General features: G+C 48.4%; 1 protein-coding gene across 6 annotated transcripts in view; it reads left to right on the top strand.

Moving 5' to 3' along the window:
* The window catches only part of Mical2 (microtubule associated monooxygenase, calponin and LIM domain containing 2), a 179,683-nt gene that overhangs the window by 36,828 nt on the left and 127,322 nt on the right, over nucleotides 1-15,533 (top strand). For all 6 annotated transcript variants that reach the window (XM_060367025.1, XM_060367023.1, XM_060367024.1 and 3 more), the window contains one exon: nucleotides 7,057-7,330. In XM_060367025.1, the coding sequence (XP_060223008.1) occupies nucleotides 7,067-7,330 (264 nt within the window). In that variant the 5' untranslated portion in view covers nucleotides 7,057-7,066. The remainder of the gene's footprint in view (nucleotides 1-7,056; nucleotides 7,331-15,533) is intronic.

The raw sequence follows: 15,533 nt of genomic DNA, 5'->3' as shown, positions 1-15,533 counted from the left end.
GTGGTACTATACAGGAACCACAGGGACTGGGAATTGGAGTGTCCTACCATGTGAGGGTGATGTGTGGTGGCTCCTGTACCCCATTTTCCCAGGGGTATTGAAATGGATTTCATAGGTGCCGAATGGGCAGAAGTATGTTAGCGTGAGATCCTATGGAAGAGGGACAGACCATAGCAATGGGAGCTTGGTAGAGCTGAGCTTCCAGATGCTTCTTGGGATCAAATGAGATGTGAAGGGGAGAATGAGAGAAACCTAGGTAACTCTGAAAAGCAGTTTAAAACCATGGCACTTCACCAACCAAGAGCCAATGTTTCTTCCCCTAGTGTAGTGGTATATTTTGTTCGTTACGGCCTAGCAAATGGACTTCACTGTAAATGGCGCCTCCCGTTCTCGGCCCTGGCCTCGGGCACCACTCTTGGGTGGTGGTCTGTGGTTTTGTTTTGTATGGCTATGATCATTTGTTGTTTCTGTGGCGAAGCATACATAGCATGAGATTTACCCTTTTAACCGCTGTGTTAGTTCAGTGGCACAAAGGACATTCACCCTGTGGCCCCGCTGTCAACACCATCCATCCACAGAACATTTTCATCAGCCTACATCAAAGCACTGTGTCTTGTTGAGAGATTCCCATCTCTTCTCCCTCAGACTCTGGCAACTTCCGTTCTCTTTTGGTTTTGGATTTTTGAGACAGGGTCTTGCTTTGTAGTCAAGGCGGGCCTTGAAGCATGATCCCCCTGCCTCAGCTTTTTGAGTTCTGGGAATATGGATTGATAGAGGCATGTCCTGCTATGCCCAACTCCATTCTCCTTTCTTTCTGTCTCTGAACTTGCTTGCTACAGGAACACCCTCTGTATAACTAAGAACACAGTTTCCATGGTGGATTCACTTCCGGGGTCCAAGCTGTCAGAATGTCACAGGCTGCATAATTTAACCAGTGTAGTTGGGGGCTGGATGGAAAGACGTGAGCAAGTACACATGCTATTTCTGTTACATAGCATTCATCCATAGAGGCTGAGAGTGTGGGTCCCGCTATGAGAAGGGGCTGGGCTCCCCTCACAGCCTGCTCTGTATCTGCTCGCGTGGATCTTATGAGGCTACTTATCCTGAAACCTCCATTTCCCTGTCAATCACAGGAACTTAACTGAGGATGTGGATGCAAAGGGGTTTGGGTAGCATTAAGCACCCCAGAAGGGTTGAGGGCAAGGAGCAGGCAATGGCTGAAGCTTAGCCCTTCTTACATGGGGATTCTCCCAAGAAGCTCTGAAGAGAAGCTTAACAGTACTGGCTGGAGATGTGGGGTGTGGTTAGAAATTCTTGTGAAAGAAAATTTAAAATATGCATACATACATGATATACATATATGCATGATATATGTGTATGCAGATATATATACATACACACATGTAACTAGCTACCACAAATGACAAAGTTATATTTACATATACAGACAAGGAAGCAATGGACAAGCTCTGAGATGAGTTCACTTTTATGAGGGGTGGGGGGACAGTCTACAGGCTTACTGCAGGGACTCCTGGGTAAAGGTACCTGGCAGGCAGGGACCTCAGATAATGCTGCCCAGCTGTTGTTCCCTCTTCTTGCCGCCTCCTGGCATGGAGTTATTTTCTGATGCAGGATATGGGTAGTAAGACCCTGGAGGGTGTGGACTGAGGGCTTACTCCATGGTCATCCCAGGGCCTGGCCCTGTGTGTGGCTCCAGAGAGTGGTGGGTGGAAGCCAGGAAGTGGTGAAGTGCGAAGCTACTTCAAAGCAGACCACAGGCATCTCGGAAGAGGGGGAAAGGGGCTGGAAGGCCCAAGAGGCCCGAGCAAGCAAGTGGACAGGTTCATGGGACAGGAGCAGGAATGGACCTACAGTGGCCTGGAACGTCCTCCAGCTCCAGCGCCCTCCTGGAGCAAGGTTACCCCAGCCCCACTGCAGTCGGGGTCCGGGCGGTATAGTCACAGCGCATCCCTGGGTGTCTTTCCCATTATGCCTCCCTAGAGAGGTTCTGACGGTGAGTAGAAAGCTGCTGCGCCCTGTGGGTGACCTCTCCACTGAGATCAGGCAGTAAAGACAGCTTTGGCTAGACAATGCCCCTCTCCTGGGCAGCCAGGGATCTCTGAGGCAAGGGCACAAGTGAGAGGCCTAGACTAAGACAGAGAGCCCCTGGTGGACACAGGGCACAGAACACAGATGGCCCTTCATTGCCTTTCCACCTCAGACTTTTTTTCTTTCCTTTCTTTTCTTCCAGAACTGGGGTTGAACCCAGGGCCTCGCTCATATTAGAAAGTTCTTCCAGTCCCCTCTTTTTACCTTTTATTTTAAAACAGGCTCTTACTAGACTGCCCAAGCTCACCTTGAACTAACTCTGTAGCATAGATGGACCTCAAAACTGCCATCCCTCTGCCTTAGCTTCTTGAGTAACTGGCTTATGGCCTGTGTTACCAGGTCTGGCTTGCAGTTGCTCCTGGTTCATGGTGGCTGCATAGTGCCCTGAGAGGCAGGTAGAGGGCCAGACAGGAAGTTAAGGTTTCAGGCTACCTGTGGACCAGGGCTTCTTGTCCTTGCTGGGCTCTACAGACACCTAGCCTGGAGAGAAGTGTTTCCCTGGCTGGCTTTGCCTCAGCTTAGGGATTCGGGAAGCTGTGACTCATTTTCTACAGTAAAGGCGGCTAATGGGCTGGTGGTCTTTTCCTGTGCACACTGAGACAGGGCTTGTCAATGCTGAGACTCCCCCAGAGACGCCTTGCTGCAGCAGACTGGAGAGATGGAGAGGGCAAGCTGGCATGAAAACGACACAAGGGTTTTGTTTCTTAGGTTGCAGTGACCTTGAAACAGATCTTGTCTGTGGGGCCTGAGGTGAGGGTTGAGGATTGAGTGTCTCTCCTGGACATGGCTACCCATGTCCCTCCCCAGGCCTTTAAAGGTTTTCAGGAACTCTACCTTTTCCCCCAAGACATTGTCATACTGTCACACTGACCCTTCAGGTAGGTGATGGGGCTCCAGGATGCAGACAGAGTGAAGTTCTAAATATAAATAAACAGGCCAACCTGGGCTCAGGAGTCCCCATCCCTAAATTGAGAGGGGATGCAGGGTCTATGTGTGAACCTTGACCTTGTCTCCCAGGTGCTGTGTGCTGAGCCCACCACTATGCTGTTACCTGCAATCCAGGGCTCTGAATGTTCATTTTCGATGGTCAGAGACTGGGAAGGGAATGTCTTTGTGACTCATGAAGTCACATAGGGAGGAAAACGGAACAAGCCACAAATAAGGGACTCAGTCAACAAAGCCCAAACTGCTTCAGGCTATTCTCGGAAAGGACACATCGCAGATCCTTGTTTCTCCCCAGAAAATGCAAAGCCCTGCATATTTCCAGCTAGTCGGTTCTATTTCGATTGCATCTCAGACTCCAGAGAGGCAACATCTGGGTGGTGTTTAAAAAGGCAGGCTACCAAGAACCAGCCACCCAAGAGCTCCTGATTGATGTATTCTTCTTGTGTTTGAGGCTCTGTGGTCTCATGTAGTCCAGGGTGGCCTATGTCCTCACTATATAGTTGAGGATTATCCTGAACTCCTACCTTGATAGCACGGGGATTACAGGCTTGGGCCAACATGCTCAGCTCTGCTTTAAAAGTTTTTGACCTTTGTCGTTTGGAGCTGGGAAGAGTATTCTCCAAAGGGCATTAACCCCCTCCCCACCCCCAAAAAAGGGAAGCTTGAAGCTCAGACTCACTGTGTCCCCTTCAGTGCTAGGCAGGTCCCTGACCAACACTACCTCTATGCACTCTGTGTTTTCAGTTTATTATCAAAACTCCCTGAGTGAGACTTCCCTTTGACATATGGTAAATTAAAACTCACAAGTACTATGATTTGTCCAAGACTATATGGCTAAGAATTGAGCTCAGACCTAGATCTATTGATGCTCTAGAGTTTTTGCTTGTTTTTGTAGCCCAGGCTGGCCCAACACCTGTGGCATGCTTCTGCCTCCAGAGAGCTGAGATTACTGGGATATGCCTTGTCCTATAGTTTTAAGATATATGAAATGTCTTGACATAGGAACCAAGTCTAGCAGAGTTTGGAATTTTGTTGTTGTTGTTTTGGTCAGTTCCAGGGCTCAGATCCAGGGTCTGGGTATGCTAGGCAAATAAGCTAAGAATTACATTTCTTTTTGAGTTTAAGTTTGAGCCATTGAAAGACCAGTGCTAATTGAAAGGCTAGCAAGCACTAAATTCATCTCAAACCTAATTGCTTTTCTCTCTTGTAACTAAGAAGTATTGTCCCCATCTTACAGACAAGAAAACTGAGGCTCCCAACTGAGATGACTTGTTTCACAGCATTTGCTTGAGACACGGGTTTCCCTGACTAAATAAATGATCTGATGTTCCCACAAAGATGGCTTCCTACCATGTGACAATGCCACCCTAAAGTGGTATGACTTGGCAATCCAGTCTTTAAGAAAATGGAGACTTTTCAGATCCAGGCAGGCATGTTCAAGCTTGGTACTGTAAGGTTCGTGTCCAAGGCCAAACTTAACTCCTCCCGTGGGCTCTTTACCTCCCGCTTCTCTTATCATACCCTAGATAAGAGCCAGTTCTGGGAGCTCTCACACCCCCGACCCTCAGCACTGCCTTTGTCTCCTGCTCTACCGAAGTCCAAGATGGAAGTAGTTTCAGGAGAGAGGAGACCAGTTCTTCCAGTTTGTAAATTGTCACCTGGGAGACAGATCTGGCTTGATACTTGCCCACGGTATGCAATTTTTGGATAGATTTTAGACAAGAAGCTGGCACTGAATAGTGGATTTGGATGCAACATGAGTCCCACGCTGTACATACCTTAGCATTACATATATGCCCAGCACTTCCTGGGTCTGAGTGGCTTATGGGAGGTCATGTGGCAGTGAGGGGGCTTTGTATCCCTGCTGCAAGGTCACCCTACCTCATCCTCGGGGGGGGGGATTGCAAGGCTACATTAGAATCCTGGGAGCAGGGTTTACCTCCCAGCTACCCTCCTCACCCTCATTCAATGCCACACTGCTATGGTTCCAAAGATAGATAAGTCTGGAAATGTGGACACACTCAGGGGCAGACGAGTCCTGCTCTCTGTTGATGCTTTCTGGGTGGCAAGTGTGACATGCAGAGAAAGATGAGACAGGGGAGGCCATGGTGTCGATGTGAGAGATGCCAAGCAAGTGCCGGAGAAGTTAGAGTTGCTGAGGGAGCACACGTGGAGGAATTCGTGTCTCCTCTAAACCGGGCAGGGCACCGGGGCTGCCATCCCTCTCCTCCTGTGGAACTTGGAGGGCGGCATGGATCAGGGAAGCCAGGTGGGCCCTCCTGAAGGATGGGTCTGGCCAATGTATGCAAACTTGTAAAACCTTGCGCAGGGACAGGGGTTAATCTCCATGTGAGCACAGTGTCAGGCACAGTGGGCACTCCTGGGGGAGCAGCAGGGGGAAAACAGGCTCCCCGTGAGCCATGTATACTCCTTGGCCTGCAGGGGACACGCCATGATTTGTCTCAGAATCCCCAACCTATCATTTTTGCAGAAAGCTTGTACTGCTATCACCTCGCTTTTGCTGTTGCTGTGACTGTCCCAGCTCCTTCCAGACTCGTGCCTCTGCATGGTATCTCCCTAGCACACGATGCCCACTCCCTCGTCTGTACTGGAAACTTCCTCCCAACAACAGAAACAAACTGGCCTCTTCTGGGGACTTCTCCAGGCTCGATAGGACACATGCCTCTCTGAGCACCCCCAGGCTCTTTGTCCAAATGCCACACTTGCTCTTCTGTCTACTGTTCTGTCTTCTTCCCCAGACCGGGGTCTGTCTGTGCATCAAGCATCTCTATCCCCAGCACCCAGAGTGATGCTGATGCTAGCCAAGGCCCCAGAAACTGTTGTCGATGAATCAGAGATTATGGGAAAAGATACACAGCCTCCTGACTGCTTTGGGTGTTTTGAAACCAACCCCTGATCCAGGTGTGTTCTCCATAAGTGATCCCATCTGGGGAGCATGAAGCTTCTTGGGGGCCTTTTACTCTGTGCATTATCCAGCCTCCCATTGCCAGGATCCTCAGCGCCCTAACAGGTGGGACAGCCAAAATCCCTCACACTGACCTTCTTGCACTCTCCATGCATTTTGAGGGAAAAAATAGCTTTGCTTTGGGGAAGTGGCTTTCCTTCATTTTCATTCCTTTGAAGCTGAAATGATTTTCCTAAGAAATGTTTGAAGTTAGGATGAGAGAGAGAGAGAGAGAGAGAGAGAGAGAGAGAGAGAGAGAGAGGAGCATGCCCAAACCCAAGCAAGCTATTTCAGCAATGAGAATGAACGCCCCATTGAGTGTCTCCCTTACATCAGCCCCAAGCACTTGTTTAAACAGCTCCCTGCTTGGTCTTGCACAGAAAGGGCTCCTTTGCTACTGGCAGAGAGAAAGCCATATGAGTCTGTGTTCTGGTTGACTGGGGTAGATGGTATGCTTCCAGCAGATTCCAGAAAGAGAAGTTTTGAGAAGTTGCCATTTGTCATCTGTATAGGGGACAGTCCTGCCCCATGGTAATCAGTAAAGAGGATTGTGGAGCTGGAGGAAGATGGGCTGTGTGGGGTTCTCACCCGTGCAGTGACTTAATTTTAACAAGGTTGAATTCATGATTCAAAACACCAAGAATGGTGGGTTTTCCATGGGGGATAAATCCTTTCTGGCCTTTTCCTACTCACTGTTTCCAGAGCCATCTGACTTGGAGCATGAGTGCCTAGGTCCTGTTGACATTCTCTGGGGTATATTTATATAGCTTTGTGCAATCTGCAGTTCTCCAGCCAAGGGAAGGAGGGGGGCTGGGAAGAGAGGTTGCCAGCAAAGCAGCATGCCGGGCTAGAAGATTCACTGGACCTTCTCCAAATATGGTCCAGGTGGAGCAGTGAGCATAAGGGCTCAAGATCAGCCCTTTAGTGCCTTAAAAGATATAAGGCTAACCTGTTTATGCCTTCCCCTGCAGGTGTAACACTTATTCAGCCCTTTATGCTAACTCCTACTGACCCTGCCACACCTCTGTTCCATGCAGCTCCTGAACCATGGGAGAAAATGAGGATGAGAAGCAGGCCCAGGCCAGCCAGGTCTTTGAGAACTTTGTGCAGGCTACCACCTGCAAAGGGACCCTCCAGGCCTTCAACATCCTCACCTGCCTCCTGGACCTAGACCCGCTGGACCATAGGAACTTCTACTCCCAGCTCAAGTCCAAGGTGAACACCTGGAAGGCCAAAGCCCTGTGGCACAAACTGGATAAGCGTGGCTCCCACAAGGAGTATAAGCGAGGGAAAGCCTGCATGAACGCCAAGGTAAGGAGGACCCTGTGGATGTTTGTCACCCTCATGGGACTTGAAGCCAAAGAACTAGTGTTCTTGCCGTTTTGAGGTTCGTAATGTGCCTGTAGGTGCTGTACTGTGGTTCTCAGGGGAAGGCTTCCTTTGTTTGGAAGGACTGCCTTGAGGGACAAAGATCATCCCTTCAGCCCCTTAAATGGGGTGGCCATAGCTACTCCTTTGTACTTTTTCCAAGGGAGGGAACCAAAGCAAAATGGAGGGAGTGAAGCAAATGCCACCATCCTTCTTTCTACTTCTCCTGTCTCTACAACCCCGCTGCCTGTGGGCCCTGCTATTTATTGAGAAACTTCTGTGTACAAGGTATCCTTTGTCTGTGAGCCCATTGAACACCTGCAGAAGGTATTTTGACAGCTTTAGAGGTGTGCGGATTGAGAAAGCAATTGTTTTACCTGGGTTCATACTTCCCGAAGGTATGCTGGGTGGCTCTGTCTGATTCTACAACTTAAGCACTGCGTTATCTAAGAGGTGTCGTTTAAGTGGTTGTCTACTGGGAGCAAACACACACAAAGACTCCTGTCTGGTTTGTGGTGTGGGGTATGGGTGGGCGTACTTGCCTGTGTGTGCATACAAGGAGGCCAGGGGCCAACTTCAGGGGTCTTCCTCTATTGCTCTCCACATTATTCCTGAGTCAGGATTTTTCTCTGAGCCTAGAATTTGCCACTTCAGCTAGACTGATGGCCGGTAAGGCCCTAAGATCCACCTGTCTCTGTCCCCTCAGTGCGTCTGTCTCCAGGCCTAGATTTTTTATGGGTTCCAGGGATTGGAACTGAGATCCTTAAGTCCATGCAGCAAGCTTTGTATTGCCAAGCCATCTCCCCAGCCTAACTCCCTGATTTTCAATTGATAGGCTGTGAGGTAGGTCTCTGGTCTTCTCTTCTTATCACCGCCTAGCCCCTTCCCCAGGATCCAGGAAGTCTCTGCTCAGGGGCACACCTGTGAGCTAATTCTCCACCAACTGGTTGTATCCCCTGTGGTCTATGGTTGGCCACATCAGTGAACCTGCAGCCCAGAGCATCACATCGACATGCTGCCACCCGACAGGCTGCTAAAGCTGAGACATTGCTGGCCCTGGAGGACTGATGCTGGTACAGGTCCAGGCTGGGTGTTTAGGTTAACGCTGAATGCACGGCATTTAGACTCTCAGGAAGTCGCTCAGCAGAGCCCACGGAATTCTGTTCCGTGCCAATCCCAGGACAAGAGGATTGAACTCTCCATGGCAATGGAGCCTGTTGTGTTTTTGTTTTGGTAATGGGGAGTGGCTGAGGCCACCGTGGGATAAGGCTGCTTTCCATTGCCCCAGGGAGACAGCTGCCAAACTCCTGAGCCCAGCACACCAGTACGCAGAGTACAGGAAAGCGTTCCAACTGTACAAAGCCATGTGCACCTCAGCCCTAAGAAGAAGAGCTGCCCCCTTCCCCCATGCTGATCCAGCAACTTACCAGGGTCCAGCCTCAAGCAGAGTATACCAGGGCAGCAAAGGAAAGGGGAGAAGACAGATGACCTGGCACTCCTGCCAATGCCTCCCTTCAAAGTTGGAATTATGTGGTTCAGGGCTCCCTGGGGAATCGGGCCAGAAGACCTTCAGAGTTAACTTTTTCAGTCGTTGTATGTGGTGGCTCCTTTTTTAGAAAACACCCTATGTATAACCCCTGCAACCCCAAGAAGGTCATAAGATGGGCACCATAGAAAGGAGTTGTGTGGTCACTATTTGACACACTGTCTCTCATGGAGGAGTTTTTAGGACTTTTATTCCAGTCTGGCTTTGAACCCATGGCAATCCTGTTGTGTCAGTGCTAGGATTACAGCTGCATAGAATAACTATTTTATTAGGAAGTGGCATTGCCTGGGTAGCTGATCCAAAGGTGAACCTTCTGAGGGAATTAGCCAACAGGGCATGAGAGGAAGGTTGGCCAGCACGTTGTCTTTTGTTTTGAGACAGGGTCTCATGTAGCCCAGGCTAGCCACAAACTCACTACATACTGGGCTGGCCTTGAACTCCTGATCTTCTGCATCCATATCCTGATTGCTAAGCTTACTGGCATGCAGGCTTGTCTTGTCTGGCCAGTCCTATTTTACAAGATCCAGTGGCCTGAAGCAGCAGAGTCCTCACACCTGTGGCTGACAGATCACTGTGGGTACCTGAGATAAAAAGAAGATGAGGATGTCTTTAGTTAGTTATCCTAAGTAGGAGTGGCTCTGAGCCTGAGTTCTTATGTCTGGTCTGGAGGAGAAACAAAGGCTTTTCAAATGCCTGAGAGCCCGTCTTATAAAAACTGCCCATGCTGAGGAGTGAGAGTCCGAAAATGCACTAGCAGTCTAGACTGAGACTCTGTGAGGTCAGAACCCCGGCTGAAACCAATCAGGCCAGCAGGGAGAGCATTCCAGCATGGAGGTAGGATGGTCCACCATGCAGTCTTTACCATCCTCTGTCCTTCCATTCACGCTGGATCCTTTCCTCCATTCCCCTGTACTAAGGGCAGGTTTCTCTCCTCTTGGGATGTCTGCGTCCCTTTGTGACAGGTCTGTGACTCAAAAGGTATATCTTCCTTTTGCAGCTCAATGGTGAGTTTTTGACTGGTCCACCTCTGGATTTATAATGGTCAAATCCAGGAAGGCTGGCTACTGTAACCAATGGCCCTTCCGTGCATCACATGGTTGACATGAGTTGGGGAGCAGCTTTTCAGGGCTGTGGGAGTGCAGACAAACACAGGTGTCCTCCACTTTTACTGGTTACTTTTTTTCTGGATAGACCCTCCCATACCAACTTTAGGCATGGGTGATGGGTGTTCAGCTCCAAGAGACCATGCTCCTGTTCTTCTCGTGACTCAAGCCAAACCACAGGAGATAGGTCTCACCTGTCCTCCCACGGGACAGACACTGACTTGTTCACACAGAGTATTTGTTTTCTTTGACATAATAGTTTATACTTAGCATCAGCCAGATAAGAAATACCAGACCTTAGCAAACATGTGGTCGATCATAAATGCTGCTCCAGATAACACAGGTGTGCTGGATGCTGGGCTTAATTAGGGCTCGAAGTTAGCCACAGGCCTGAATGAGAACAAATGCAATTTGTCTGGACCCCTTCTCTGTTTTGAGGGGAACATGATCTAATACCATCTGGAATTGACTTGGGCTTATCAGCCGGACCCCACCTTCAGGCACTGAACACTGTGGTTCCTTCCAGATCTCTGCATGTGTCTGCACGTGCTGGTGGCCGAGGCAGGGGGCGGGGATCTAATAGGAGAAGAGCTGCACTGGAGGTACCTAGACATGACGGTGACTTAGCAGGTGCCCAGAGCACGGTCACAGTGTGCATTTCATAAGGTAGCCTGAGATCGTTGTTTATGACCTATTAATATTTATGAGGATTTCATTAGGCACTTCATAATTCATTTCCTGGGTGTGGCTCTGAATGAGAATGGGGTGAACCAAAGATCAAACCATATGAACCCTTTTGAGATTGGTATCACCTTGGCACAAGCACTCCACCCAGCTCAGATGTGACACCCAGGTGGTTAGTTAGTATGCCAGGCCCGGATAAGCCTGTAATATGCAATTTGGTATGGAGTTGCCACACCACCAAATCCAGGCACTTATGTCATAATATTAGGAGCAACTTAAGAGAATAATGTTCTCTCCATCTGGCAGGCGACATGCAGGGGGTGCTGGGAGGAACAGCTCTTTCAGGGGAGCCAGTGAATAGCACTGCTAGAATTTGGGCCCTCTTGGTTTGCCCCAGCAGCAGGTATTTGTAGGTCCCTATGCCTTAGCCAGGCACTCAACAGAAAAGATAGTTTGAAAGATGGTTAAGAAATTAATCTCCTTCTACTCAGTGTTGGAAGCCAGCCTGAGCTGCAAGAGATGCTGTCAGACAAACAGGCCTAGTGAGATGCTAAGATAGTTTATTGGATAAAGGCTCTTGTCATGCGAGCCTGGCGATGTGGAACTCACACAAAGGTGGAAAAAGAGAACCAGCCTCTACAAAGATATCTTCTGATCTCCACACACAGTCCGTGGCCCGCCTCCCCCTACACACAATAGTAATAAGAAATTTAAATTACACAAAGAAGTATATGCTGTTGCCCATCCCTGTAATCCTAGCACTAGGGAGGCAGAGGCAGGAGGACCAAGATTTCAGGGTGAGCCTGGGCTACATGAGACTTTGTCTTTAAAAAAAAGAACAGGTTATTACCTGAGCTTTTTATAATGGAGACAAGAGTGTAAGTACTTCCTGATTTATCTACACATTTAATAATTCACAAGATGAGTGTTATTGAGCTAATATTGTGTGCCAAACACTTTTCTAAGCATCAGCAAATCTTTCCATAGTTCTGTAGGCTGCTTTACCATCTCTGCTTTTCTCTGGCAAATAACAATAGTATTGTATCTATTTCGTGGAGGGACTGTTAGGGTTAAATAGTCATCCTTGTGGAGTCCTTGAGTGTTGCCTACTGGATAGTTAATGCTCAGCAAACACTGAGCCATCACCGTCATCAACCGCTGTAAGTTTATGATCGAGTGCTGTGAGCTGGGTGTGTACCCCAGTCTGCAGGGATATAGGAAAACAAATGACTAACTGGCTGCAGTAGTCTGGAAAGGCGTCCTGGAAGAGGGCAAATGGTGTGGGAGTTTGCCAGTAAGTAGGAGTCTCTGGTAGAGCTGAGGACAGAAGAAAGGCAATCGAGAAAGAGACATCGCTTGTGTAATGGGAAAGAAAGACGGAGGGCATGGGAAGAGCCTGAAGAAAGCAGGATGGATGAGAAGAGATGAGGAAAAGGCCTCCTGCTTTTGGGGTCAGGCTGCAAGGAAAGGGTCCAAAACTCAAAGATAGAACTGGAAGGACCATGGGCGGGGAGCCCTCACCTCAGCCTCCCTGGACTGGACACTCCACCTACCAACCCAGAGCCTCTTCTAGCACTTTGCTGGGCTTGCTCCAAAATAACAGGTGATCATTGCAGGCCAGCAAGCATTGTCTACCTTGTATAAAAGCACACTTGGCAGAAAATGGCTCATGGACTCCTGTCCCAATCAGAGATTGGAGACAGTTGACCAAAAAAAAAAAAAAAAAAAAAACAACAACAACAAAACACCTTTTAACCCTGTCACTTTATATGTGTGCATTTGGGGAGCGTCCAGCTGGGTTGGCGCACCGCACCATCCCCTCCCCGCCATGTGACCCTTGCCCACGGCTGCCTGGGCGCCACCTCCTCATATAGATCCCGTGCCCTGCTTCTCACATGTGACCCAGTTTTCCCTTCAGCTCCTGCACTGCCTTAGTGAAGCCACCCAGGAGGCCTGCAGCCGGGAGCGGGAGAGGGAGTTAGGAGTGGAAAGGGTGAAGTTGGGAGTGCCCGGCTGCTATCTCCTGCTTGGATAAGCCTATCAGACATTCCTGATGTCTGAAGTCATGCTCAGAGGCTGTAGCAGGTCAAGGGCCTCTTTGCCTAATATGGACAGGTACAGGCAGCTGGTAAGGCAGAGGTGGTTCTGTCTCTGGGCTGTGAAGTGCTGTACGCTGTGGAAGGACTAGTTGAGGCAAATTCGGAAGCTGCCCACTCAGTTTCACCTGGCCAGAGACCACTGACCCTGGCACTGGACCAGCCTGGAGATGGGAGGTCATGCTAACTGCCTCACCTGACCTAGCTCAAGGAAATGAGTGAAGTCTGCCCAAGCCACTTCCTAACAACATTTCACTGAGGAGAAAACCCTCTCTCTTTGTACTAGCTTCATACAAAGCCATTAACCTAGGTCCGTTGTGATTCATTTTGTCTGGAGATACAGTCAGCCTTATGTATTCCTGAGTTTCATATCTATAGATTCAACCAACCATAGATCAAACATATTTAAAACTAATTTTGTCTGTCCTGAACATACGTGGCTTTTTTTCCTTGTCTTTCCCTAGATGATACAATAAAATAACTATTTATGTACCATTTGCATTTTATTGGAATTGTTATAAATGATCTAGAGATGACTTAATGTGCATGGGAAAATATACACAGGTAATATGCAAATACTACACTCCATTTTATTCAAAAGACTTGAAAGTGACAGATTTAGGTATCTGTGGAGAAAGCAATGGAGGTTTACTAGAACCCCATAGATACTAACTAATAACTGCATTTAAATATACCTTTTTCTTTTTAAAGAAAAGAATGATTGAGCTGAGGCTGTAGCTATCTCAGTTGATAGAGTGTATGCATGAAGCCCATCTTTAGCATCTCATAAGTGCTGGCATAGGACTGGGATCCCAGCACTCAGGATGGAGGACAGGAGGAGCAGATGTTCAAGGTCATTCTCATTCTCATAGCCAATTTGAAGCCAGCCTAGGCTACAGGAGACCCTGTGTCAAAGAAAAGAAAAAGAGAAGCTAATTTTCATTCTTTGGAGAGCTGGTCTTGGCATGGTGGCACGTGCCTTTAATCCCAGCACTTGGGAAAAGAAAGGTAAGCAGAGCTCTGAGTTCAAAGTCAGCTGGTCTACATAAACAGTTCTAGGCCAGTCAGAGCTACATAGTGAAACTCTATCTCAAAAAAGAAAAAAGAAAGACAGAAAGAAAGCATGTTGAATCTGGTAAGTAGCTTTTTCCTGAAGCCAAACCCAGGAGAGCTGTGGTCTTCCCAAGGTTTTCAGAAGTGGTCCCCGGTAATCCCTTTGCTGGTTTATTGCAGTACCTATCCACATTTGCCTCTGAGCGTCTCTCCCCTGTGGGGCAGGAACGGGGACTGCAGCCACTTCTGGACCTTGACTAGCATCTGTGATTCACGGAGCTCCCAAGGGGTGTGGGCAATCAGCCCATCAATAGGTCTGCAAGGCTGGAGAGCAGCCTTCCTTTTTCTTGGAGGAAAACAAACTCTCCTTGCAGTCCCTGGCCCACCCAGGGTTGCACAAAGCCCCAGGGAGTCTCTGGCCAGATTATCCAAATAAATGGATGGCTGGATAGGGCAGGAGGCAAGAACGGAAGGTTGAAAGCTATGCTTCCCACATGGAAAGAGCTGCCAGGCTGCCTGTCTTTCCTGCTTCTTGAGGCTCTTCTTAGGTTGTTGCTGCTGCTGCTGCTGCTGTTGTTGCTGCTGCTGCTGCTGCTGCTGCTGCTGCTGTTTTTCCTCCTCTTCCTTTTTCTTCCTTCTTTTTTTTCTTCCTTCCTCTTCCTGCTTCTTGTTTATCTGAGAGGAGTCCCAGTGAGGATCCAGTATAAATAGTATAGCAGAAGCCAGAGGCCTCAAACCAGATCAATGACTCACTGCAATGAGCCTTTGCAAGAAAGGCTGTTTCTGAAGCTTCCACAGAATGAATGTTTGATTGTTTGCTTGTGGAGGTAGTGAAAGCAGAGAGCGAGGGATGGGGGGATGAGTGGGATTGGGTTCATGATGTGAAATTCACAAGGAGTCAATAAAAAGTTTAAAAAGAAAGAAAGAAAAGGAAGGAAGGAAGGAAGGAAGAGAAAGAAGGAAGGAAGGAAGGAAGGAAGGAAGGAAGGAAGGAAGGAAGGAAGGAAGAAAAGCCTTGGGGATGGGTATTTTTCATAGCAAGGTATTCTCCTGTGGGAAAGCTACCCAGAAGTACATCAAGCTCAACCTTTACCTTATTCTCCCTTACTGAGTCAGTGAGGACTGTGTTCAGCTGCAAGTAACTGTAAGTAGCCACAAATAGCCATGGGGACTAAAAGAAAAGGCTCGTGTTTTTTAAAGCAGGAATTCAGGGCAGAGGTGGCCACTGGAGGAGCAGTAGTCTGTAGTCCAGAGCTGCCTGAATTCAGAACTATGACATGAGCCACATTGAAAAAGTACAAGGAAATGATGGAATGATTTTGAACCTTTATCTTTATTTCATGTGTATGAGTGTTTTGCCTGCATGTATTTATGTGTGCCACATGTGTGCAGTACCCAAGGAGTCCAGAAGAAGGTGTCAGATGCTCTGGAACTGGAGTTACAGGTGTTTGTGTTCTGCTATGCAGATTCTGGGAACTGAACTTGAGTCCTCTGGAAAAGCAGCAAGTATTCTTAATCTCTGGTTATCTCTCTAGACTGGTGAAATAACTTTAAACACACACACACACACACACACACACACGAGAGACACAGACAGACAGACAGACAGACAGAGAGCTGTTCTCTCGGGCCTGTCATGGGAATTCTGTAGAGGAAGATGTTAT

This window comes from Meriones unguiculatus, chromosome 14 (assembly GCF_030254825.1).
Source record: "Meriones unguiculatus strain TT.TT164.6M chromosome 14, Bangor_MerUng_6.1, whole genome shotgun sequence".
Classification (NCBI taxonomy): domain Eukaryota; kingdom Metazoa; phylum Chordata; class Mammalia; order Rodentia; family Muridae; genus Meriones; species Meriones unguiculatus.
This window is presented reverse-complemented; position numbering and strand designations above follow the sequence as displayed.